We start from the raw sequence: 27,623 nt of genomic DNA, 5'->3' as shown, positions 1-27,623 counted from the left end.
ACACTGTTTAATCAACTACAGTAGATTCATTCAGGTTTTCTGAATAGAAAGTGTTTGTGTGCCTGTCACAGCATGTGTGAAATGCCTTTATGTTGCATTCAGCATGTGATGCGTGGCAAACATTTCGCTCAGTGGCGAAACTCATGGGCACAGCTCAAACACTCACTGTGAAAGCTGTAACCTGTTAATATGGGCGCTGAAATTATTGTGGCGTTCACGCTCAGTATATATGAAACAGGTTTCCCAGTTGGGCACTTCAAAACAATTTGTGGCACATCACTTAGGTGTCTATCTCACCGTGGAACTTGTACAGCCCACCCAGATGATCTAGAAGAGTCTCCAGAGATTTCGACACAGGCAGCAGCTCCAGGAAACGATGGATGACGATGTCAAACACAGGCAGGAATCGCAGACACACGTTCCCGAAGTAGATGGGCAGGTACTGTGACTGCAGCTGGATGGGGGGGTTCACCTGCTCTGCCAGACCCTCAAAGTACAGCTTCTCTGGATACTTCTGCAGGAGACCGAGACATGGAAGAGACCATTACAAATTTCAACTCGTACAAATGAGGGATGGATCAGTGATGGTCGATTAATCTGTTAGTGAGGTCAACTAGTTTATCACTTTTTTTTATTTTTTATTTTATTTTTTATACTTTTATCAGTTGAAGCGCGCTATGGTGGCTTTAACTTCCGTTTTCATTTGTATTTTGTGAAGGGCTGGAAAATTTTACTTGTTAATTTCTGCGATCAATAGTCGACTTAACGCATTTAAAAATAAAAAAATCATTTCATGCAGCATATAATTTCACTTCCTGAAACTACATACATTTTTGTCACTAATGAGGAAGTTTCTCTTAGTTTGAACAGCAAGGCCAGGCTCATCTGAGGTCAAACTGCATACTAAAGGATGTTGTGTTGGCCATTCGTCACAGAGCTGCATGTAAAACTAAATGTCACAGCAATTTGGAGGTCAATCTGTCCTTGAAATGCCACAGAAAAATAAAGATAGGGTGGGTGCTAATAAATGTGTGGGTATGACATTTCACACAAACATCAAACCAGATGTTCTGTATAATTTCCTGAACTGAGATTATTTTTTCCATCTCTAAAGGTCAAGAATAGTCAGTATTAAAAACAAATCCATATCTATCCTGGAAGAGCACTGGAGGGGTATACAACTGTTAACAGTTTGAGAAATGCTAACAGTCTCTGGGGTGGCCAGCATTTGGTGTGTGTGTCTGCTGCTGAACTATATTTGTAAACTTGGCAGGTCCCTGAAGAACAAATGCATAGTTACAAGGACACAGATGTAGTATGGTGATGGCGAAGGTCAATGGATAAAGACACAAAATCCACAACACTACAGTTAAGTCATAACAAAAGATATGAGAAGCAAATTATTGAAATAAGTCAAGGAAGTTTTAAGAAAATAGCGGAAAATGGGTGCATGTTTGTGATCAGTGTGACTTCAAAAGTTTTTTTTGACAAACATACGGTAAGTGGAATATAATATACAGTTCTGCTCATGGACATCTAGTTTACTTGCTCTAAATTGCTCAAACAAATCTCTGAGGGGCGAATTCACTAAACAGTTCAGTTGGTCAATCTGTCCTGTTTTCACAATGATGTTCGCGTTGTTCATGTACATATGTATCAGACTGATGCTTTTGGAGCATCTCATTGGTTTTTGCATAACAAATGCAATGTTTTAGGATGTTGTGTCAAGTTAAAAGATCCCTAAATTATGTTGAGTTTCGTCCAGCTGTCAAGAACACGTCCTGTTTGAGCGACTCTCATTCTGTGTATGCGCTGCTTGTGAGGTTTGTTGAGCCGCGCTGACTGCCCCCTGCTGACACACCTCATAGAAACAAAGTTACATGTACCTCAAGCTTGAATTGCTCCGATGGTAGAAAATACGTACTTTTATTACAGAATTTATGTATGGGTCAGGGGGCATGATTAATTGTATTTTTTTTAATTATTATTAATTGCACTACATTAACCCACTGAGACCCGAGCGTGACTGCTGTGTATATTTTACATTTCTTTTTTGATTTGTAACTAGTAGCCCCTAATAAACATGCTACACAAATAAAAAAAAATTCTAGAGCAAATAGTTTTCCTAAAAAATTAATGTCCACATATGTGGACAGCAAGACTACACTGTGAAATTTTAAATAACACTAAGCTATAGAAAGTATTCATCAAATTGATATTATGTTTCCAGGAGTGTTGATTATTCATGTTTTTGAGACGTTACAGACATTACATAATAAATTAACATAAATAATTCTGATTCAAAGTAATGTCCAGCATCATCCAATCACTGCCAACCATGTTAAAATAAAATGATACATTATAAATTCTGAATCTATGTACTGATTATCATTGTATCATGTCTGATAAACATGTTGAGTGATCCAAACATCATCTGCAGCCTGAAACTGAACTTTTGATCAGATTTTAGGAGTGAATGCACTTAACTGCATAGAGAGCTATAGGATGCTCCCTTGCTCCCTATTTAGTGAATGACGTGACCTCCAGTGTGCTGTCTGTCTGCACTGGCCTCAGAACAGTTTGAAATGCACCTTATTTTCATCCTAACTCCACATAAAGCCTCTGAATCAAAATTTTCCAGCTTTTGGATGAACCCATTTATGAAATTTGCATCACCCTATTACGTTTATGTATTAAACGTGCTTACTAACAATAGAGGACGGTGCGCGGGAGAGATTCAGCATCAACTGTCAAGCATGTCGGCAAAACTGGCGAAGGTCATAGCTGACTTGGAGGATCTTGCTGTAATACGTCGATCGATCACTACCATGGAGATGAAATTCTCTGAGGTGGTTACAAGAGTGCAGGACGTTGAGAAACAGATCGATTATCTGGAGTCATCGGAGCGGGAATTAGCTGCTAACCCACTAGCGACCAAGACAGACTTGGAGTGCATTTTGGAAAAGTTGGAAGACTTAGACAATTGTAGCCGGCGAAACAACGTCCGAATTGTTGGAATTCCTAAGAACGAAGAAGGCCGAGATATGGTGAAATTCCTAGACGAGCTCTTCCCAAGTCTGCTCAACATAATAGACCATAAGCTGGAAATCGAGCGAGCTCACAGGGTTCTGGCTCAGAGATCCGCTCAGGGAGACAGGCCCCGATCAATTCTGGCCAAATTTCTGAGATTATCCAATAAAGATCTCGTGTTACACGAGGCGAGGAGTAAAGGAAGGCTTTCTTGGAAGAACCACAACATTTTCTTATTCCCAGACTTTACGAATTCAAGAAGAGAGAAACGTGATCGATTCAAGGAATGCAAGAAACTCTTATATCAATGGAAGTTCGCTTGTGCACTGATGTTCCCAGCCAAATTGAGAATAGATACGAAGGATGGTAAAATATTTACATGCCCACAGCAAGCAATGTCCTTCATAAAGTCAATGGAATGATTAAGTCATTGTTTGATACTTTCTATGCAGCCGAGTAGACCTGACTCACTGAACATTCACTTGTTCATCCGAAGAACTGAGCGCCGCCTTTGTTTCTTTTTGTGTTGGTTCCACCTAGCGGCTGGAGTATGTTTTGTGGAGGAACACACCTTCGGAACAGTTATGTGGATGAATCTACACGGCTTTGTGTTTATCCCGCCTATTGGCTGGAGTTTGTTTTATAGATTATTTTCTGTAGTGTAATTCTGTCTCACAAAATTTGTATAGAAGCACCGGACTTGAGCAATCCGACAGCAAAGTTGTTGCGGGGACTCTCGTAGGCGTACATTGACTGTTTGAGTTTAGAGGGATGGATGCCAGTTGGCGCTGTCGTGCGCTGGGTTAATGCACACGTTTTTCTTTTTTCAGTTTTTTTTTTTTTTTTCTGGGGGAAGTTTGTTTGTTGCTCTAATGTTGGAATGTTGGTCTTTATAATTTTATTTGTGACACAAACTATATTTTTCTAATATGTCAAAATGTGAAATGTTAATATGAGCAGATTGTCTCTCTCCACATGGAATGTGAATGGGTTGGGGCACCCCATAAAAAGATGGAAGGTTATTTCTTAAACGTAAGAAATATGATATTATGTTTCTTCAAGAGATGCATCTTTCCCTACAGGAAGCTGAAAAATTTGGGAAGATATGGGTGGACATGTTTTCTTTAGTGCTGGCTCAAGTAAGAGCAAGGGAGTCATTACACTGATAAGTAAACATCTACAATTCAAATGTCTCAAACAGATTAATGATAAATTAGGAAGAGTCATTATTGTTTAAGCAGAAATTCAGGGGCAAAGTCTTATTTTGGCTAATATTTACGCACCTAACATTGATGATCAGGGCTTTTTTTATAGATTTTGAAGGGATGTTACAAGCCGCTGGCACCCCTCATGATATAATATTGGGAGGAAACTTTAATCTTTTGATGGACTCAGTCCTTGATCATAGTGAAGCAAAAGTGTGTAAGCCTGTTAGAGCAACATTGACGCTTCACAGGATGTGTAACAATCTTGGTCTTACAGATATTTGGAGACTTTTGAACCCATGTGGTAGGAACTATGAATTTTTTTTCATCAGTCCATAAGATTTATTCTAGAATAGAATTTTTAGATTTTTTTATCTAAGTCCCTCATTTCATCTGTTGTGGATTGCTCAATTGGAAACATCTTAGTCTCAGATCATGCCCTGGTGAGTTTAGAGGTGTTGCCACATACGGAGAAAAAGAAATCATATAGTTGGTGCTTTAATGTATCCCTTTTGCAAAATCCTGAATTCCAACAAATGTTAAAGGCTGAAATCAATGTTTAGTATCCTCTGTGGGCGTGGCTTGGGAGACAATTAAAGCAGTTATTAGGGGTCGGATCATACAGTATGCCTCATTCATCAAAAAATCCAAAGCACGAGAACTCGTGGAGTTGGAAGGGAATATTAAAAGTGCCATGGCAGAGCTGAAGTGCTGAATGTCATCTGATGGCCTCAGAGAATTGACCCGATTGAAATACAGATATAATACTATTTTGTCGCTGAAGGTAGAGTTTTGGTTGTTCAGGGCAAGACAGTCATACTTTGAGTCGGGGGACAAGGCAGGGATGCTTTTGGACAGATATATAAAGCAGAGAGAGTCTTTTTCTACCATTTCCTCAGTGAAATCTGCTGGTGGTGAAATATTTACCTCAGCCATTGATATTAATAACGCTTTTAAAGAATTCTATCTTGATATTTATAGTTCCACATCTTCGTCTACTGATGAAGATATTAGAAACTTTGTGGAACCATTAGAACTCCCTAAACCGATGAGCAAAAAAATTCTCTTAATTTTGAGATAACCTTGGAGGAGGTTGGCGAGGTAATTAAGGCCTTGCCTACAGTCATGGCTCCAGGGCCAGATGGTTTTGCTGCTGAATTTTTTAGATCTTATGCTACAGAACTGGCTCCACTTTTGTTAGAAGTTTATATGGAATCATTAAAAAAATGGAAAGCTTTCGCTAACCATAATACAAGCCCAGATCAGTCTGATTCTTAAAAAGCACAAAGATCCAAGCGAGTATAAGAGTTACCATCCAATTTCCCTAGAGCTAGATGTAAAAATATTGTCAAAAATTCTGGCTAACCGATAAAGTTATGACATCTCTTATACATATAGATCAGGTGGGGTTTATTCGGGCCGCAGCTCTTCTGATAACATTAGGCGTTTCATCAATATCATGTGACTATTAATTGATTATCAGACTCCGGTCGCATCCATCTCACTTGACACCGAAAAGGCGTTTGATATGGTAGAATGGGATTATCTTTTTAAGATTTTGGAAATATACAGGTTCGGGAGTACATTTATTGGATGGATTACGTTACTTTATAGACACCCGATAGCAACAGTACAAACTAATGGATTAATTTCAGATGATTTTACTTTGGATAGGGGCACTCGTCAGGGTTGCCCTCTTTTCCCATTATTGTTCTGTCTTGCCCTGGAACCATTAGCAGCCGCGATAAGAAAGGAGGATGATTTTCCAGGGGTGATGGCGGGAGGTGTGGCGCATAAGCTTCTGCTTTACGCAGATGAAATTTTATTATTTGTCTCTGAAACTTCTAGATCTATGCCTTCCTCCACAGAATTATTAATTCCTTTTCAAAGTTCTCGGGATACAGAGTTAATTGGTCTAAATACCAAGCTTTGGCTCTGACAGTGTACTGTCCAATAATGGCTTTTCAGCAGGGCGCCTTTCAGTGGCCCAAACAGAGCATTAAGTATTTGGGTATTTTATTCCAAGCAAATTTGTGTGATTTAGTTAGAGTTGATTTTGACCCTTTAATAAAAATGTTTGAGCGATGTGGGCAGGTGGGCTTCATTACATTTATCTATGATTGGGAAGGTTAATGTTATTAAAATGAATTGCATTCCAAAATTTAACTACCTGCTAGTCACTCCCTATAGATGTCCGCCTCTCTTATTTCAAGCAATTTGATAGCATAGCAAAGTCCTTCATTTGGAATGGGAAATGTCCCAGATTACATTTCAGTAAGCTGCATAGGCCAATTGACAAAGGCGGGCTAGGCCTACCCAAGATTGTTTTATTATTATGCTTTCGGTCTCAGACATTTGGCTCATTGGTCGCTTCCACCTGAGAGAGCCCCTCCCTGGTTTTGTATTGAACAGGAAGTTCTTGCCACTATTTCTCCATTCCATATCCTTTCTATCAAACTAACCAGAGAAGTTAAATTACACCCCGTTATCTCGCATTTACACTCGGTATGGACAAAAGTGTCCAGAGTGTTTAATTCAGACATTTATTTAAATGTTGCCTCGAGCTTATGGCTAAACCCCAAATTATGTATTAATAAGTCACATTTCTGTTGGTCAGAGTGGATTGTAAGGGAGGTTAATACACTCGGTGACCTATATGAGAGCGGAGTGTTGAAATCCTTTGAAAATCTGGTTAAACATTTTGGGATTCACAGATATCAGTTCTTTAGATATTTACAGCTGCGCCACCTGCCCTGTACTATTTTTGGGAGTAGCATACTCCCCCCTTAAAAGGGCAGATACTCTAGAAGTGGTGATTACTGCTTTTGGAAAAGGTCATGAGGCAGTGTATTACTACCTGCTAATTCAGAGTCTGGGGGACGGAGCTTCAACTTTTCTCAAGAGATTATGGGAGAGAGATTTAAACTTGGTATTGGAGGAGGGAGAGTGGGCTAGGATTCTAAAAAACATCAAGTCTGCATCTAGAGATGCAAGGGTGTGCCTTATGCAATTCAAGATTTTACATCGATTCTATTGGACCCCCTCTAGATTGTGTAGGCTTGGTCTTAAAGACACACCCACCTGCTGGCGATGCCAATCAGAGGATGGAGACATAACCCATGTCATTTGGGGGTGTGTTAAGATCCAGGAGTTTTGGTTGAAGGTTCAGAGTCTTGTGTGTGATGTATTGGGCAGTCAGGTTTCATTTTGCCCCAGACTCTGTATTCTGGGTGATGGGGTGGTCATCGATATTGAGAATAGACACATAAAGAGTTGTGTCCTAACCAGCATCATGATCGGCAGACAGATACTTTTAAGGAGCTGGAGGTCAGCTGGAGCGCCCTCATTTCAGGAGTGGTGCTCAGAGATGGGGAGGGTGGCGGCCTTTGAAGAAGGGTCATTTAGAAGACTAGGGAAATTTAATTTGTTTATGGAGAAATGGGGTGGATATCTGACATTGCTGGATGTGTGATTGTTATTATTAAAAAAAAATAATAATAATAATTTGTGTGTGTGTGTGTCTATAATCATGTACGACCACTGGGATGTTGTTGGGTGCCAGGGTGGGGATGGGGATTGGGAGGGGTGATAGTGGGGGTTAATTGTTGATTCTGTATATATACGTTTTGTTTTTCTATGTTCAATATGTAAATCAATAAAAAATTGTTAATCAGAAATTAGACCAAACGACTATTTGAAATGAAATTTTCTGTTGACAATTTTTTCTTGTCGACTTTATCAATAACACTGACTAATCGTTTCAGCCCTAGTTTGTGTACATTTCAATTGATCACATCAGCAGTAATTCATCAAATAATTATCAAAAGATGGAGAGAGTTATAATCTATCATATATCCAGATGTGCAGTGCAGTCAAGTGCAGTCGTCTGAGCACAACGGTTTATCCTGTTTTGTTTGCAGAGTTATGACCATGAAATAATCCATAATTTTTATTTTTTGAATGGATGGAAAATCTGACCACAAAGTCCATAGACATTTTCCAATAGTTCCTTCAGTGTTGTCTGTATAACCTTTCATGGAGACCGCTGCTGTCATTTAATAGTCGCTCTATTATTGTTGTGTAATCAATTTCAGATTTACCACCTCTAAACTAAACAGTGTGACAACACAACTGACTGGTGTGTAGCACTGTTTTATATTAGTTTGATATATGTTGTTAGCATGTAGCATGTTGTGTTTTTGGTGTGTGTTGTGTTACCTTGTGGTAGGTCATGTGTTTGGTGTGCCAGTCACTCTGTAGCCAGTGTTCAGGAGCGTTCTCTTTCACAAAATCACTCACACGGTTGCGGAAGTCATTTGGTTTGAGGAGCAGGAGTTGAATGATGAAGTAACACACCTGAGCCTCGTTACCTTCGTGACTCCTCATCGCCTGTATGAACACACAAATAAACACACAATGTTCAATGAAAGCTGGATGCAGAGGTTTGTCAACATTTGCATGGAAATACAATGTTTGAGGATTAAATAATCACTTTTGCCAGATAATCCCACCCATAAACAGCACATAAAACTACTGTGATTGTTTTACATGTCAATCAGACTGTCTAAGTGGGCCATTCTTGGCTAGAAAATGTGGCCTTGTTTGGACCAGACCTTACAACATTTAGTCAAAAGTCTGACTCAATGTTAATTTTGTCAACAACATAACTGACAAAAAAATGTTAGTTAAATGAAGGTTTTCTGACGTGATGACCCCAGCTGGGCTCTTGGTTTTTCTTCACCCTGGTGTTTGTGGGTTGGTATTTCGCTTTGAGTTGATGAGCCCTGCTTATTAAGCCTACCCAGATTCACCTGTGCTGAGGGCGACGAGAGCTTTTAAAAACTGGCTCTCGTCATCCCAGCAGTGCCTCTCTCCGATTCAGACTTGTGTTATTGTTCTCTTTTGTTACCAGTTATTTTGTCATTACTTCTTTTCTTTTTAATAAATTACACTTTGAGCAAGATATCCAACATGTAGTATCCCTTACAGGGGTGGTGGCGGGAGGCGTGGCGCATAAGCTTTTGCTTTACGCAGATTATATTTTATTATTCGTCTCCGACCCTACTAGATCTATGCCTTGCCTCCACGGAATTATTAATTCATTTTCTAAGTTCTCAGGATAGAACTGGTCTAAATGAATTGGTCTAAATCCGAAGCTTTGGCTTTGACAGCGCACTGCCCGGTAACGGCTTTTCAGCCGGGCGCCTTCCAGTGGCCCAAACAGAGCATTAAGTATTTGGGTATTTTACTCCGAACAAATTTGTGTGATTTAGTTGGAGTTAATTTTGACCAATTAATAAAAAGGTTTGAGCGATGTGGGTAGATGGGCTTCATTACATTTATCTATGACTGGGAAGGTTAATGTTATTAAAATGAATTGTATTCCAAAATTCAATTACCTGCTACAATCACTCCCTATAGATGTCCCCCTCTCTTATTTCAAGCAATTTGATAGCATAGTGAAGTCCTTCATTTGGAATGGTAAACGTCCCATATTACATTTCAGTAAGTTACATAGGCTGATTGACAAAGGTGGGCAAGGCCTACCCAAGATTTTGTTTTATTATTATGCATTCGGTCTCAGACATTTGGCTCATTAGTTGCTTCCACCTGAGAGAGCCCCTCCCTGGTTTTGTATTGAACAGGAAGTTCTTGCCCCCATTTCACCATTGCAAAGCCTTTCTATCAAACTAACCGGAGAAGTTAAGTTACACCCTGTTCTCTCGCATTTGCACTCGGTATGGACAAAAGTGTCCAGAGTGTTTAATTCAGACATTTATTTAAATGTTGCCTCAAGCTTATGGCTGAACCCCACATTATGTATTAATAAATCCCCATTCTGCTTGTCAGAGTGGATTGTGAGGGAGGTTAAAACGCTCAGTGACCGATATGAGTGTGGAGTGTTGAGATCCTTTGAAAATATGGTTCAACATTTTGGGATTCCCAGGAGTATAGTCAGAGTGAATGCTGAGAGCTGGACAGGTACAGTGCATCCGGAAAGTATTCACAGCACTTCACTTTTTCCACATTTTGTTATGTTACAGCCTTATTCCAAAATTGATTAAATTCATTATTTTCCTCAAAATTCTACAAACAATACCCCATAATGACAATGTGAAAAGTTTGTTTGAAATCTTTGCAAATTTATTAAAAATAAAAAACGAAGAGGAAAAAAAAAAAAAAAAAAATCACATGTACATAAGTATTCACAGCCTTTGCTCAATACTTTGTTGAAGCACCTTTGGCACCAATTACAGCCTCAAGTCTTTTTGAGTATGATGCTACAAGCTTGGCACACCTATTTTTGGGCAGTTTCTCCCATTCTTCTTTGCAGGACCTCTCAAGCTCCATCAGGTTGGATGGGGTGCGTCGGTGCACAGCAATTTTCAGATCTCTCCAGAGATGTTCAATCGGGTTCAAGTCTGGGCTCTGGCTGGGCCACTCAAGGACATTCACAGAGTTGTCCCGGAGCCACTCCTTTGTTATCTTGGCTGTGTGCTTAGGGTCGTTGTCCTGTTGGAAGATGAACCTTCGCCCCAGTCTGAGGTCCAGAGCGCTCTGGACCAGGTTTTCATCAAGGATGTCTCTGTACATTGCTGCATTCATCTTTCCCTCGATCCTGACTAGTCTCCCAGTTCCTGCCGCTGAAAAACATCCCCACAGCATGATGCTTCACTGTAGGGATGGTATTGGCCAGGTGATGAGCGGTGCCTGGTTTCCTCCAGACATGACGCTTGCCATTCAGGCCAAACAGTTCAATCTTTGTTTTTCATGGTCTGAGAGTCCTTCAGGTGCCTTTTGGCAAACTCCAGGCGGGCTGTCATGTGCCTTTTACTGAGGACTGGCTTCCGTCTGGCCACTCTACCATACAGGCCTGATTGGTGGAGTGCTGCAGAGATGGTTGTTCTTCTGGAAGGTTCTCCTCTCTCCACAGAGAAACGCTGGAGCTCTGACAGAGTGACCATCGGGTTCTTGGCCACCTCCCTGGCTAAGGCCCTTCTCCCCGGATCACTCAGTTTGGCCGGGCGGCCAGCTCTAGGAAGCGTCCTGGTGGTTCCAAACTTCTTCCATTTACGGATGATGGAGGCCACTGTGCTCATTGGGACCTTCAATGCTGCAGAAATTTTTCTGTACCCTTCCCCAGATCTGTGCCTCAATACAATCCTGTCTCGGAGGTCTACAGACAATTCCTTGGACTTCATGGCTTGGTTTGTGCTCTGACATGCACTGTTAACTGTGGGACCTTATATAGACAGGTGTGTGCCTTTCCAAATCGTGTCCAATCAACTGAATTTACCACAGGTGGACTCCAATCAAGTTGTAGAAACATCTCAAGGATGATCAGTGGAAACAGGATGCACCTGCGCTCAATTTTGTGTGTCATGGCAAAGGCTGTGAATACTTATATACATGTGATTTTTATTTCATTTTTTATTTTTAATAAATTTGCAAAGATTTCAAACAAACTTCTTTCACGTTGTCATTATAGGGTATTGTTTGTAGAATTTTGAGGAAAATAATGAATTTAATCCATTTTGGAATAAGTATGTAACATACAAAATGTGGAAAAAGTGAAGCGCTGTGAATACTTTCCGGATGCACTGTACAGCCATTGCTACACATCCAGAGGGATCATTGCTGAAGTTGCTATTTAACTAACAAAGAGAATGCGAGGTTGGGGAAGATTAAAAAATGTTATGCCGCTCCTTGCTGTTCAAATTCAGCATCTCTGCTTAGCCTTCCAAAGGATGACAATGTTAAGAAAGTGTGGCTTTAGTTTATTTGGAAAAAAAAATTCCTGATCGATCAAAGTGGAATTATATGTTTTGTTCAGCACATTTCTCTAAGGATTTTTTTGAGAACTACTATGATTCAGACTTTGCAAAATAACTTACAATGAAAGATGGAGCAGTGCCAACTATATTAGACATGACAGCAATGTTGGTGAGTGACAAATATAATAATACAGTTTCTGTCTTTGTTTGATATGTAAGGAATTGTATAGTCAGACGTTTTTATTGCTAAATAAACCATGATCAGGACTCCAACGCATTACAGATCATGCTCTTACCAAAGAAATACATTATTATTAAAACAATATTGATGTGAGAATAAATTATTTCATTATATAAGAAGCAAGCTCAGTACGGAGTGCAACAAAAGACAGTTGTGTAGTATATGCTAGTAGCTGCTGTCTCGTCTGTTTTGTATTAGCCAGGACGTCCCGTATTTTGGCTGAAATGAACGCATCGGGACAGCCATTATCCAGAATTTAAGCAGTGAAACAGCCAAAGGTGAAATGATCAGGGTGCGGCTTATGATTGGCTAACATCTCGTATTTCCAATTACATGGGAGGCAAAAACCTGGGCCGACCATGCATTACAGCTGGGTACAGAATTATTAAACCTTCACATTCACAGCTTGTGTAAGTCTGGACTATTTTCACTGTTGTCAGCTTTATATAGCATAATTATATCAACATTTCTTGTGTGCCTGATTATGAAAGTATTTGGGAGCAACAGTGTGCTGACTTTCAGTTTTCGACTGTTATTTCAGTCAGAGCAATTGTAGTAGTTTGATTCCATACTTCAATTATACACCGTTTAGCCACAACATTAAAACCACCTGCCTAATATTATGCAGGTCCCCCTCGTGCCGCCAAAAGAGCACCAACCCGCATGTCAGAATTGCATTCTGAGATGATATTCTTCTCACCACAATTGTTCAGAGCGGTTATCTGAGTTACCGTAGACTTTGTCAGTTTGAACCAGTCTGGCCATTCTCTGTTGACCTCTCTCATCAAGGCATTTCCATCCACAGAACTGGCACTCATTGGATGTTTTTTGTTTTTGGCACCATTCAAAATAAATTCTAGAGTCTGTTTTGTGTGAAAATCCCAGGAGATCAGCAGTTACAAAAATACTCAAATCAGTCCATCTGGCACCAACAATCATGCCACGGTCCAAATCACTGAGATCAAATTTTTTCCCCATTCTGATGGTTGATGTGAACATTAACTGAAGCTCCTGACCCATATCTGCATGATTTTATGCACTGCTACCACATGATTGGCTGATTAGATAATCACATGGATGATTGTTGGTGCCAGATGGGACCATGCAGCCATCATACCACTCAGGAAGGAGACACATTCTGTCTCCTAGAGATGAACATAGTTTGGTGCGAGAAGTGCAAATCAATCCCAGAACAACAGCAAAGGACCTTGTGAAGATGCTGGAGGAAACAGGAAGACAAGTATCTATATCCACAGTAAAACAAGTCCTATATCGACATAATCTGAAAGGCTGCTCAGCAAGAAAGAAGCCATTGATCCAAAATCACCATAAAAAAGCCAGACTACAGTTTGCAAGTGCAATTTGGATAAGGTGTGTGTAAACTTCTGTCTTCAACTATAGATAATGTTTCACATATAGCTTTTTCCCCACACTGCGCTAACAGTCCATTCAATCCAACAGTCAACAGAGCTGTTCAGGCTGTAGTCGTAAATCCAAGAAGAAAATTTGCCATGGGTTCCCTCAGAAATTTCCAATGGGTTTTTAGAATAGCAGTTTTTCAATTATGAGCAAAATAAGGTCTGGGATATACATGACTTTCGCATTTTGTTCTACAACTTAAATTACACAGTCATTCCCTAAACGTGCAACTTGTCGCCACTGTGTGTTTTTTTTAAAACACGTTGCTAACAAGTTGCTACACAAGGACTGCAATGGTTGTCTGATTCATATAGCATGTAAACTCACATACTTGTGGCAGTTGTAGTCCTTATTTAGCAACTTGATTTTAAAAACAAAGTGGCTTCAAAATTCACATTTGAGATATGTTTGTGTTTTATGTATTTTAATGTTCACATCAACCATCAGAATGGAGAGAAAAAATTTGATCTCATTGATTTAGACCGCGACATACTTGAAGGTGCCACATGGGCTGGTTGGAGTATTTCTGTAACTGCTGATGATTTTCATGCACAACAGTCTCTAGAATCTACTACTTATAGTCTACTCAGAATGGTGCCAAAAACAAAAAACATCCAGTGACTGTGGACAAAAACGCCTTGTTGATGAGAGAGGTCAACGAAGAATGGCCAGACTGGTTTGAGCTGACAAAGTCTACGGTAACTCAGATAACCGCTCTATGCAACTGTGAGCAAAATATCATCTCAGAATACACGTCAAACCTTGAGGTGGATGGGCTACAATAGCAGAAGACCACGTCGAGCACTTTATTACGACCATAGTGTTCCTAATAAAGTTCTCAGTGAGTAATATTGTATTATTGTAATACTGAATTATTTTTATTTTTTTAGCAAATATATTATATATATATATATATATATATATAAAATAAAAATTATAAATATAATATATAATAATATAGATAATTAAAAGAAATTACATTATTGTGGCAGACAAGTAAAGCACTAACTAGACAATACAAAAAGTGGTTTTAGAAGTCAATATATTGTTTCCAATATAGCCATCCATTTTGTAATTAAGACTGTCAATCTGTCCAAGGTAGGCTTAAGGGCTGTTCTCATTCTGCATACACTATTTTCTTTGGTCTATGTACACATGCTTCAGATGGAGCACTTCACTGGTTTCCAGTGTCTTGTGCATAAACGCATTTTTCATGTAGACTTGTTACTGCTAGAACATACACAGACATATAGAGTTAAGCATGTTGACATGCTTCTGCTTCACAATTAGAAAAACACGTGTTGCATCACGTATGTATGGCATGCTGATACACAATAAGACATGAATACAATCCCCATGTAACAGATCTAGAAAAGTGAAGGTGGGGTGGAGGAGGGTTGAGAAAACTCTCGCAGCGCACTGCAGTGAATCTGGCTTATTGAAAATAAGCAAATTTAAATGTAGGCAAAGAGAGAGTATGCAAGTTGACTGGCTACCCGATTACATGTCCAAGGACCTATCAGCTTACAATATGTGAGCCGATCGGCTTGACATATACATGTTAGCGAGTTGACTGGCTAACAGATAAGTTTAAAGAACCTATCAGCTTGCGCCATGTAGAGTTTCATGCATGAACATAGTCATTTTAATAATGTTGGGCTTCATGCAGCAGACAGTTCGTTGCATGTACAACTGCACATTACCTGTATAGCTGGAGTTGCGCTGACTGCTCTCTGCTGACTGTGAGTCACAAAAACCTGAGGTGGTACTTCAAGCTTGAACCGCTCCATTGGGAGAAAAATTCTTATTATGGGGCATGGTTACTTTTTATATAATTAATCTCACTGAATAAAGGCATTAAATCGACAGCCTTACTTGAAATATAAATATTGCCTTTTTTTTATTTTTTATAACTAGTATTTTAAGTACTAACATCTGCTGAGGGATTTTTTGCATTTAGGTTTTGTTTGAAACTATTTTCATTAGTAGAGCAAAATTACTGTAGACTAAAAACTGACCATTTTCTGTATGAAATGTAAGTTCCTCAATATCAACTTATTGTTTACAGAACTGTTGTATCAAAGCAATATCACACTCGCAATAGTGCTATTGTATTAAATATCAATGCGGTTAATGCAGGTAATGCAGTTAGCGCATTGCCCGTCTTGGCAAGATATTAATGTACTATAAATAATCATTTTGTCTTAAGTGAATTTTAACAGGTGGTACAAAATAATTGGATGTGTGTCAAAAGTATACTTGAAGAATACATTTCATTGTTTTAATTTGTCAATATTTATATTAATATTCAACCTTTCTAATAAACAAATATTTAATGGCATATTAGTTTTGCTGTGGTATTGAGAATCATGAAAATCTACTACTGAAGTTTTGATGTTGTGACAAATCCTTGAGTACATACAGCTGTCACTGTGTAATAAAGTTAACCTTTTGGCCTGCAAAATAAGTGTCAGTTTGTAGAGATTTTACGTTAGTGCAGAGTTATTTGAGAGCCAATATTCACAAGGTCAAGTAAAAATCCTGCAGAGCAATGAAATGAGACGTGCTGTGGGAAGCCGTTAATCACTGTCAAACTGGAGGTGTGCTTTATGAGGACACCTCCTTCTACAGGACACACTGAAAGACATGAAGACAGAGCTCACCAGACAGAGGATGAGTCTGTCCAGGGTCACAATGTTGTACTTCCACACCATGTCGTTCAGAATCTCGATACATTTATTCAACTGCTGTCCGCCTGCTGATGTAGAGAACTCATACACCAGGAAGTCAGCAAAGGTCCGCACGTGGGCCACCAACGCACGTGCCCCGATACGCTCCAGAACCCTGCCGGACAAGAGAGGAAGAGGGGAAGAAAATAAGAGAACAATTTATATTTTTAGCATGGAGCAGAAATTGTTTCATTAGAGCATTTTGTGCGGAGTCCGTTTTACATCAGAGTTTAGTTTGTTTGGATGGTATGAAACAATGGCAAGCTGAATTGACTTTTAAACTTTAACCCTTTTTAACACTTATCAATAGAGAACCCTCAAATTTGACCCAAAACATCAAATGTGGAACCCCCAATTTATTTTAAAGAAATGAAATAACACTATCTAGATTAAAGTAAAAACACTAAAGTTATGCATTTCTTTTGGATTATATATTTTTTTTTTTCTAAATTACTCAATTACTCCATTCATGTTCATATAAAATAAGCACATTTTATGTTATCTTCACTCCAATAAAAAACAATTTCAGTATATTGAAAGATTGTCAAAACATCCAAATATGTCATGTTTTGGGGGTCATTGGTGACATCTACTGGAATAAAAAGAACAATTACATGAAATGACAACTATGGCCAATAGATTCAGAGATAGCTTCAGTGCTCCATGCTTTGGCTGATCTCTATAAGCCAATGTTGTAACAAACATAATTTCTAGATATTATCACAAATTTTGCATTGGATATATGTAAAGACATTATAAATTTTTTTTTTTTTAAATTGTAGCATTTTAAAACAACTTATGTTAAAGGGTTACATTTTGTAATGGTGCCACAATATGCTTACAGTCAAACCTGATCATGGTGTGCAGCTCCCACACCTAAGTGTAAACTTTCTCACAGTGGGGTCGGACTAAGACTTTGAACTAACCTTGAAGTGTGTGCGTGTGTGTGTGTGTGTGTTCTGAATTGTGGCTTATTTATGTTTATTTGACAAAATTCAAAATAATTGTTCGATTATGGTCTCTCTCTGCATTCCTTTGTATGTGTGTGCTTGTTTGTGTGTACATATGTGTGTATGTATGTATGTTTGTGTGTTCTGCACTGTGGATGTTTTATAGTCTCACTCCCTTATTTATATATGTGTGTTCTACATTGTCGGATTTATTGATTTTTATTTTCTATGGATTTTTTTTACCATTGTGAAACACTATTGTGAAAATAGCTGAACTCCCCTACGCTGCATATTATTCAAAACTATATAATAACTGATCCTTGTGCAGCAACATTTACTGTAGAGCCCTGCAGAGAAGTGGAAGTGAATTTTCATAGAGACAGGATCTATGCAGCACTACCATTTGATGGGGAGACAGAAATGCTTTAAAAGTCGTTCTGGTTACAACTGTAACCTTGGTTGCCTTAAAAGAAGGGAACGAGATGCTGCGTCAGTAGCTGACTCTATGGGAAACTCCTCCCAGGGGTGACGATCTCTGAAGCACTATAAAATAACACCAATCTATTGGTCTAGGGGCATTGGCATAGTATCCCCTTCATATTGAACAATAGAATGGAAAAGAGAGAAACCTCAATAACCACTCATTGTTAGGAAGTATAACAATGACATTAGCCATATCAAGTTAAATGTCCAAAAATCCTCATCCACAACATAGTGGAGGAAATAGAGAAACAGAATGGTGTAGACATTCAATACATTGCTCTTCATACTGGGAAGAGTTAAAGAATGACATGGTTTGGGCCTGGGTAGCTCAGCGTGTATTGATGCTGCCTACCACGCCTGGAGTCCCGAGTTCGAATCCAGGGTGTGCTGAGTGACTCCAGCCAGGTCTCCTAAGAAACCAAATTGGCCTGGTTGCTAGGGAGGGTAGAGTCACATGGGGTAACCTCCTAATGGTCGCTATAATGTGGTTCTCACTCTTGGTGGGGTGTGTGGTGAGTTGTGCGTGGATGCAGCGGAGAACAGCGTGAAGGCTCCACCCATGCTACGTCTCTGCGGTAACGTGCTCAACAAGCCACGTGATAAGATGAGCGGATTGATGGTCTCAGACGCGGAGGCAACTGAGATTCATCCTCCGACACCCGGATTGAGGTGAATCACTATGTCACCATGAGGACTTAAGAGTGCATTGGGAATTGGGCATTCCAAATTAGGGAGAAAAGGGGAAGGGAAAAAAAAGAATAAAAAAGAACGAACGACATGGTCTAGAGACCCACAACTATTTCACAATGACACTAGCCAGCATGGTAATATACATTTAAAAATCAACCCTTCTTCCAAGTGAAGATCTGGGGAAGAGACATCCAAGTTATAAAACCTGGTAAAGGTGTTAGGGGAAACCCAGCCTGCAGCCAGAAACGCCCTGGAGGCCATGCTCCTGGTGGAATGAGCTTTAACACCCATGGGACACTGTACGCCTTGCGAATCTTAAGCTAGTGCAATGGTGTCAACAGCCCAGTAAGAAAGTATTGTCTTGAAGATGGCTAAGCTCTTTAAATGGCCCCTAAAGCAGACAAAAAGCTGATTTATCCATCAGAATTGACTGTACGGTCAATATACATGCATAGCACACACACAGGGCAGAGCATGTGCTGTCTCTGTGCCTAGTCCGACTCAAACGGAGGAGAGAGAGAGCTTATATGGTAACGTGAGCCCTGAAGGGAGTGGCCAAAACCTTGCGCACATAAACATCCCTAGGACTGAGAATGGCTTTTGACAAAGCCCAGTCCAAATTCTAAGCAACAGTCAATGACTGATAAGGCCTTAAGGTTCCCAATACGTTTGACTGTAGCCAAAGCGAGAAACAGTGGGGACTTAAGAGAGTATGTGTAAGCGTACTGCATTAAATGGCTCAAACGGGAAACCCGTAAGTGCATTCAGTACTAGCGCTGAGTCCCAGACCGGGACAGTAGCGAGGCGAGAGATTCTCAGCCATATCGCTTCTCGCAGGAACTTACGGACCAAAGAGTGTTTGCCTACAGACAAACAAACCAAAAAGGTCATGGCCTATAGCTATGGCAGTGACATAAACTTTGAACATGGATGAGTGAGCAATGCATGAATGAGCTCTTGAAAAAAAGTGTAGCACCATCTGCACAGGGCAACGCACTGGGCCCTCTCCACAGAGGAACACCAGTTGGCGAAAAAGTTGCCATTTTAAGGCATACAGCTGCTTTGTTGAGGGGGCCCTGGTCTGTAGTATGGTGTCAAGCTCTTGCTGCGACAACCGTAGTGTATAAAGGTGAGCCCCGTACAAACATGAAGTTTCCACTCCAGTTGGGGATGCACCGAAAAGCTCTACCAGTTTTGGAAACCAAAGGCTGTAGGGCAACAGTAGCGCAACCAGCAACATGTTTTCCCTGTCTTTGCAGAAATTTCACTTGCCATTTGTAAGTCAGGGTGCAGATGCCCAGCAGAGTATGTTTGTCCAAGGGGACAACTCTGTGTCTGGCCACTTGGCCCAGTGCAACATTCGTCTAAGGGAACAACGCGTTCTTCATATTGCGAGCATGGCTACACAGTGACACATCACAAGGATAGGTAAGCAACTGCGTTGCTACATGCAAGGCATTTTCGAGTTGCCCAATTGACTGAGGCCCAAATGCTTCAATTAACTGAGCAACAGATCCCTGTGCTTGCACCCTTGTTCCTCTGATTGTGCTTAAGAGCAACCAAACGATGAGGTAAATCAGCACATGGACAATGCACAGTCTGATAGGAGCAAGCGCCGCAAAAACATATTTGGTAAATGTGCGGGAAGGTCATCTTCCAGGTCCAGTGATACAAATCAGTTGGATGAACCAACATGACAAAATCTGTCTTTGAGGAACCATCTTGAACTGATTCCAGTGTGGGCCGCAGGCCACGGTCCATCTTGGTGACCAGAAAATAACAGCAGAAGCCTTTTTGTGTTGAAGCGAGGCAGCCATCTCGAGAACTAAAACACATAGCCACTTGACTGTGCTCAGTACCCAGCTGGAAACCCCACCATTGGGCACAGAGGTTCTTCCGTGACTGTCAAAGCCTGCACACAGCTCACCCCCAGGGGAAAGTCAACCAGCGCAACTTAGTCAATTAGAGCTGGTGGGCCTCGTGCAGCCACAATTTGCACTGGGGCATGGCAGTCTTTTGGCACTAATGAAGGTAAATTAGTGCCTAAAAGATTAGCATGTGTAGAGTAAGATATGTAAATTTCATAAAAAAGTTACAAGCATGATAGAAAGATTTACATGCACAAAGTAAAATTTGTGAGAGTAAATCAGATTGCAAGCATAAAATATTGCATGTACACAGAACGTTTTGTAAAAGTGTAAATCCACTTGCAATCATAAGAAAAAAGGTTTGCAATATTTAAATGCTTTGCATAAGTGTAATTCAAGTGTCGTGAATTTGTAACCTCATATTAACACCAAGTAAATTTGATCTGTGATGATCTAACTTCCATTTTTTCATGCTTTTGGCAGTTTTTTCACCTAAATATGCCCAAACACTATATGCAAGCAAGGAAGGGTGTCATGAACAGCAAAATGGATTGACCATGCAGAATCAGTCTGTATGTGTAAAAATAAACAATTTAAAAAGTATAAATGACTTGTTCTTTTGGCAAAAATATTTGTGAAATAATCAGATATACATTGTTCTGTCTTCCCTTTTGGCATGACTTTCTAACTCAAGAGTTTTGCAAGCATGAGGGGGAAGGCAGGTCTACCTGCTTCTTATAACCAATGAAATCAGGTTTTTGTTGAGCAGTTTACTCTGACCTGATTGGTTAAATAACATGATAGACAGCTTTTTCTTCACATGGTTCAGTATAGTTCCTCTGAAAGACCGGTATCTATCTTCTCTTCAATATAAAACTTCAATATTAACATACATTTTTTTATTGTGAGTTCAAAGTTCAGCCAACACCATTTACTGATCTAAATATGAGTCTAATATAAATATGTACAATAAAACGTGCACTGAAAGTGACTTGTGTAATGCTTCTAACTCGTTCCCATCTCGTGACGGTGGTGAAAGTGAGAGGGCTGCATTTGGGGACAAAGGTGTTTTTTGGTTTTTTTGTGCCCAGGCCCTCTTGAGGGTGGAGAAAACACTGCATAAGTCTCAAGTCGTTGTATTGCGACACAGCAGTCTTGTGGCATGTCACAAACAAAGGCAAGACAATAAAGTGAACAGCGTCTCGCTACAAACACATTTCTGGCTTGCGACAGCAGGTAAAGCGAGAGGGCTAGAAGACGATATGGAGGCGTCTAAAATCTCTGTGTTGCAACATGGCAGTCTCTTGGCATGCCGTCAAAAATAGTTAAAACTGGGTGAAACCATCCTGTGTTACAGAGGACAGGTCACGCTCTCGTTCCTGGCTCATAACAGCAGGGAAAGCAAAAAGACAATTGGTATGAAACCACAATGACCAAGAGCATTTGCCATTATGTGAACGTTAAATTAAAGTGAAACAGGAGCACTTTGCGTTCACTATCAAAAACCTTGTTTTTATTTTTGTGGAAGTTTGGCATGAACCTCCACAGATGGCTCGTGCATTAAAGCACTTTAGAAGAGGTTAATCTTCACGTGCTCTTCAGGACATGTTCTGATAGCCCTTTTCCACTGACATGGTTCGGAGGCAGGTTCCTGGACCAGTGCAAATTCTTGAACTGTTCCACGCGTTTCCAATGCAGAAAAGGCCATTCCGGGGCGTAAAAACTGGTTCCACACCGGCCCCAAAAGCTTGCTGGTATCTACGCAGTAACGATTACGTCAGGGGGCGGAGGGCAGGATAATGTTTCGTCACCAGGAAGTTGCAACAACAGTAGCTACCGTCTGCAGCAAGGTGTACTTCAACACTCTATAACAAAAATAAAAAACCCACAGAAATGCCAGACTTCAAAAGCATTGTGGAAACATGGACAAAATGTCAACTCTACTTGAGAAATGGTCTTCTACGCAAATCCGAGACAAATAGAGACATCCCAAAGAAAAGAAAAAATGAGTCTACGAGAAGATACAGCAAGAAATGTTGCATGCCGGTGTTTGGTGTCCTCTGCAGCTGATATCAGTAAGTTATTAGGCTCGCCTACTTTGTTAGCTTCCCTTACACTCTTCTCATCTTATAGAGGATTTTTGACCAGCTACTTACTAACTCGCAGCAATCTGTTAAGTAAACCGGTGGGATTCTCAGTAAAAACTTAAACATAATAATAGAGCTGCAAGCAGCGATGACGGGCCCAAGCACCATGGGTCCATTTCCACCTGTTGGCTTTCAGAAAACAATGCATGATGGACACTGCAACAACTCAACATTCATGTAAACCTTGACCCTAATCATACAATGCGTAATAGATATATGCCAGCATTCCAGTTTGACTACAACACCATGTAATTTAATCCGTTGTCATGACAACACTATTAAAGATATCAAGGATCCCTTCACAATTTTCCATCAGCAGTGTCTTGACATTATTCTAAACAATTTTGAAACGATTTGGGTAAATGTAAAAGGACTATTTCAAAGTCTGTTTTAAGTGCCACACTTTCTGCTGCCAGTTGGTGGCGCTATGACCATGACCCACAATAGCCACATCCTTGTGATCATCTCCCATTACCAAACATGCAGCTCAGTTTTGATCGAAATCACACAATGGACGCAGAAGATATGCTAATGTTAAATGCCAAATGCATGTGTCTACCTTGCATTGTTTTCCGAAAGCCACCGGGTGGAAATGTACACATGCATTTGGCATTTAACATTATTCTAAGCAATTTTGAAGCAATTTGGGTAAATACAAGAGAACTACTTTAAAGTCTCTATGGCTGTGTCCCAAAATAGTCACATCCAAGTGTTTAGCCCCCTAGACCATACATCTCAATTTTTATCTAAATCACACATTGCACACAGAATCTATGAGACACTTCCTGTTTCCCATTTTCACCATTAATTTAATGCCTCACCATGACAACACCATTCGATTGATCAAAAATCTGTTCACAATTTAGCATCTTCAATGTCTTGGCATAATGTTGTCTAAATGTGGTGACAGTCTCATGAATACCCTAGGAGGAGTATTTAAAAGTTCAGAGACTGTAATATTTAAAAAATCCATGTGAGCGACAGTAGGCTACTTATGTTTCACATTTTCTGCTTATGATCCAATCCAATGATTGAAGAAAAAACAGCATGCATTTCATTAGGCTCTTTAGAGATGAGCAAGTTCTATGCAGAACCGATCACCGGTAATCACCAACAGGTGCATGCCGGTTAGAAATCTGTCCGACTTGCTGTTATATCATGACCATGTATGTAAAACAAGCCTATTGAGTCTGTCCTCAGTGCAGCCTGTAGCGCGATGACGTACTGGGTTAAATCCACTATGTACTGGATGTTTGTAACCTCCATGAAGTTAGCACCCCATTTAATAAAATCATTACCAAATCTATACCATTCATTTGTGCTGCATTTGTGCTGCAAAAATTAACATTTGTGCTGGTTCAGTGTTTGAGATATTAGAAATTTTTTTGGCTGTGTGATGTCACTTTCCACCTCATATGGTCCAAATCACTCCAAACCAGTGTCGTTCGTTTGTGCTCCATTTGTGCCATTAAAAGAAACACTATAACTATTTCCCTGAATTCTTTAGAAATAAGAATTTGAATTCAGTATCAGTGACGTCACTCTCCACCCCGTCATCCAAATCGCACCAAACCGGTGTCGTTCATTTGTGCTCGATTTGTGCTGGTTTGTGCCGTTAAATGAAACACTGTATCTATTTATCTTCTTTATATTATCCAACACATCCTAACTCTTCTGCCATTACATTCCCTTGCACTGTACATAACCGATTTGTATTTAGATTTGCACTACGTTGTGAATGTGTGTGTGTGTGTGTGTGTGTGTGTGTGTATATATATATATATATATATATATATATATATATATATATATATATATATATATATATATATATATATATATATATATATATATATGGGTTGTTGACATGACATTTTCACTGTCACACAAGATAAAAATGAATAAATAGTATATTTAAAAAATAAATATTTAAAAATACATTAAATGATTAAACATTTCTTTGCTTTACATCGACCTGTTATTATACAAACTGCATTGTCATAAGATTTTTTAATTTTTTGAGCCAAATCTCAAAATTGTCCTATGGTTCAATAAAGCAAGGTTCAATAAATTCTAACTTTTATAAATTAAAAAGAAAAGCATAAAAATGTTGATAAATACCACTGGCATAATTTTACAAGTGTCTGTTTTAGTAAATGGCAATTAGTTTTTTTCATCCATGTATTTCTAAAAGCGTAGAAAGTTGATACATTTTGTCACTGAAAACCACGTCCTCTGGTGTGACACCATATCCTCATTTTAAATCGGGCAATTCCACGGACGACTTCATTTAGTTTCTATAACCCCATTCAAGGTCATTTTTCTGAAGCCCCCTGTTAAGGCCAGGACATGTGCACATGGTAAGTTTTTGTCTCTAAATTGTTCAAATATTTAACTTGTTTCAAAGCTCTAAAAGTGTTTACGTTTTGTTGTCCTTTGGTGTGACACCACTAAATTATTTATTTTTTACTAAAAACTATGTTAAACTGCATAATTATGGAAAATTGTGCAAATGTGTCTTGCTAACTGCTAATGACATGTTAGCTAAGAATAGCAAGGTTATTAACTCACACAAAAGGCTGAAACATCCTTTGGTGTGACAGAAAATGTCCTCTGGTATGACACCACCTCATCTGTCACACCAGAGGACAAACATGTCACACAAGAGGACAAGGTCTATTAAAGAAACATTTTAAATAATTAAATAAAATGTAACAAATTTGTTTTTACCATTTTCAGTGTTTTAATTGCAATAATTAAACTACTTTCTGCTGTTTTTGCAGAACATTTGTACTGTTATAGTGATACGATATGATGTATGATGATACTGCTATTCAGTGTCATGAAAATAAATAGTTGTAAAAGTTAATTAACAGAGGTTCGGGAGTAGCATGCCAATTTTAATCTGACAAATCACAGCCCGCGAGCAGGAGTATATAAGCCGCAGCTTACCTGCTTCCCGTGACAGATTTTCTTGTCATCCCGCCTCCTCCCCATCTCCACATATTTTCAAATATTCACTATTCAAGTTAAGAGTACGCATTTTTGAAAAGTTTCGCGTACAGACGACAACGTTGTCAAAACGATCCCCAAAACGACTAAAAATGCTGTATTATGCATGCCAGGCCAGTAGTTGGTGATGTCACTTTGTAAAGAAACACTACACGCCTGCGCACATAAGCATTCTTCCACAGAGCGGTGAATACAAACAATGAAGATGGTGATCGCTGGTCGTAGTAGTGATGCATTAAATCTACAATTTGCTGGAGAAGCTTCAATAAACTAAAAATCTTGAGCAGCATAAACACAGTCCTGTAGTCCGCCATTGTAGTTTTGAATGTCTCGCGTGTTGTTTTGAAGTACTCGCGCACATGCCAATAGACTGAACATGTAATACGCGTGCGCATGACGTCATCGTTTTCACAAATCCGCGTTTTTGTATGTTTACACGGAGACGGTAACGGCATCGTTTTCAAAAACTTGCACTTTGAAACCCATATTTCAAAGATTTGCGTTTACAGGCCCCAAAACTCCGTTGTCGTGTAAACAAACAGCCAAAACACATAAAAAGTTTTCCGTTTTTAGTTGAAAACGTTGTTGTGTAAACGGCCCCCAAGTAAGTAAAGTCCGGGTGGGATTGGTGTAATCAGGACTCAAGTCAAGTCTCGAGCTCCGAGCCCTCCAATATCGGACAGCAGGCCAAATATGCTTTACTCTATTGAAGATTACATTTACATGCAAACTACTGAAGTATAAAATGTGGTCCTTCATTTTTGGATTCTTTCATTTTTGGACAGAAAGAATTGAGGGAGAAAAATGATTGGGAGAGAGAGAACACGAAAGTATGGAGAGAAAATTAACAGGGATCCACACAGAAGGGAGGAGATCCTAAGAGAATGATGAAGAAAGTAAATAGTTTAAATGTCGCTTTGAAAAATGCAACAATTATATTTAAAAATTTCAATCATCTTTCATTCAGTTAAATAAAAATATTTTCTTATTTCTCTTTAATCCAACAACTACCATTTCTGTCCTTTAGTGTGACATAATGTCCTATGGTGTGACACGCATAAAAGAACCCAAAATTTATTTTTTAACTGAAAATATGTTTAAAAAAAACTGTTGAATGTTGCATTAGGGTAGATATAATCATCACTCATCTTAAACTGGTATAATTTTCAAAATTTTTGAAAGGATGACAGCAAATTTTGACTTGCATTTAATGAAAATGTCCAACAAGTTCAACAAGTAATGGGGGGGGGGGTATTTATAATTTCATAAATATAAAACACCATATGAAAATAAGCATCTAACAATGAAAATAAATCTCTCTCATGCTCTTTGTATATTAACTATCTTTTTTTTTCTTCATTTTTGTTATGTCACACCATAGGACACATTTTCAGTGCAGTTCAGTGAAAATGTTCAAAAAACAGTGAAAGAACTGACAAAGTTAGTGACCCCTTATATTTTCTTAAATATCAGACTTCACACTACATAAATGGATGTATTTTTATTTTTTTTTTCAAAAATTGTGCTTTACAAAAAAATAGTTTTTTACTGCATATTTGTCAACTATCCATATATATATATATATATATATATATATGTGTGTGTGTGTGTGTGTGTGTGTGTGTGTATATATATTTATATATATTGTCTATTGTGTATTCTATATATACTTTTTTCTTTTCAATATTTATCTATTTTTTATTCAATTTTAATTATTTTTTAAAAAGTCTTGTTGTTGATTTTGTATTGTTGTGTACTGGAAGCTCCTGTCACCAAGACAAATTCCTTGTATGTGTAAGCATACTTGGCAATAAAGCTCATTCTGATTCTGATTCTGATATCCCACACCATCTTACTGGATAGGCTGCAAAGCTGGCTTGGTCTCTCTGGGACAGTGCTGGACTGGTTCAGATCTTATCTTACAGATCACTTTTAGTTTGACATCTTGGGTAATAATAAGTCTGAGACTGTACCAGTGCATCAGGGTGTTCCACGGGGGTTAGTGTTGGGCCCCACTCTATTCAGCATTTATATGCTTCCCCTCGGGCAGATTATTGGGAAGTATGGCCTTGGT

General features: G+C 39.2%; 1 protein-coding gene across 2 annotated transcripts in view; it reads right to left on the bottom strand.

The window, feature by feature from the left end:
- Positions 1 to 27,623, bottom strand: part of med23 (mediator complex subunit 23) — a 104,706-nt gene that overhangs the window by 14,233 nt on the left and 62,850 nt on the right. For both annotated transcript variants that reach the window (XM_051644807.1, XM_051644808.1), the window contains 3 exons: positions 16,334 to 16,514; positions 8,454 to 8,624; positions 298 to 514 (listed from right to left, as the gene is read on the bottom strand). In XM_051644807.1, coding sequence (XP_051500767.1) covers positions 298 to 514; positions 8,454 to 8,624; positions 16,334 to 16,514 — 569 coding nt within the window. The remainder of the gene's footprint in view (positions 1 to 297; positions 515 to 8,453; positions 8,625 to 16,333; positions 16,515 to 27,623) is intronic.

The sequence above is a fragment of the Myxocyprinus asiaticus genome, chromosome 19 (genome assembly GCF_019703515.2).
Source record: "Myxocyprinus asiaticus isolate MX2 ecotype Aquarium Trade chromosome 19, UBuf_Myxa_2, whole genome shotgun sequence".
Lineage (NCBI taxonomy): Eukaryota > Metazoa > Chordata > Actinopteri > Cypriniformes > Catostomidae > Myxocyprinus > Myxocyprinus asiaticus.
This window is presented reverse-complemented; position numbering and strand designations above follow the sequence as displayed.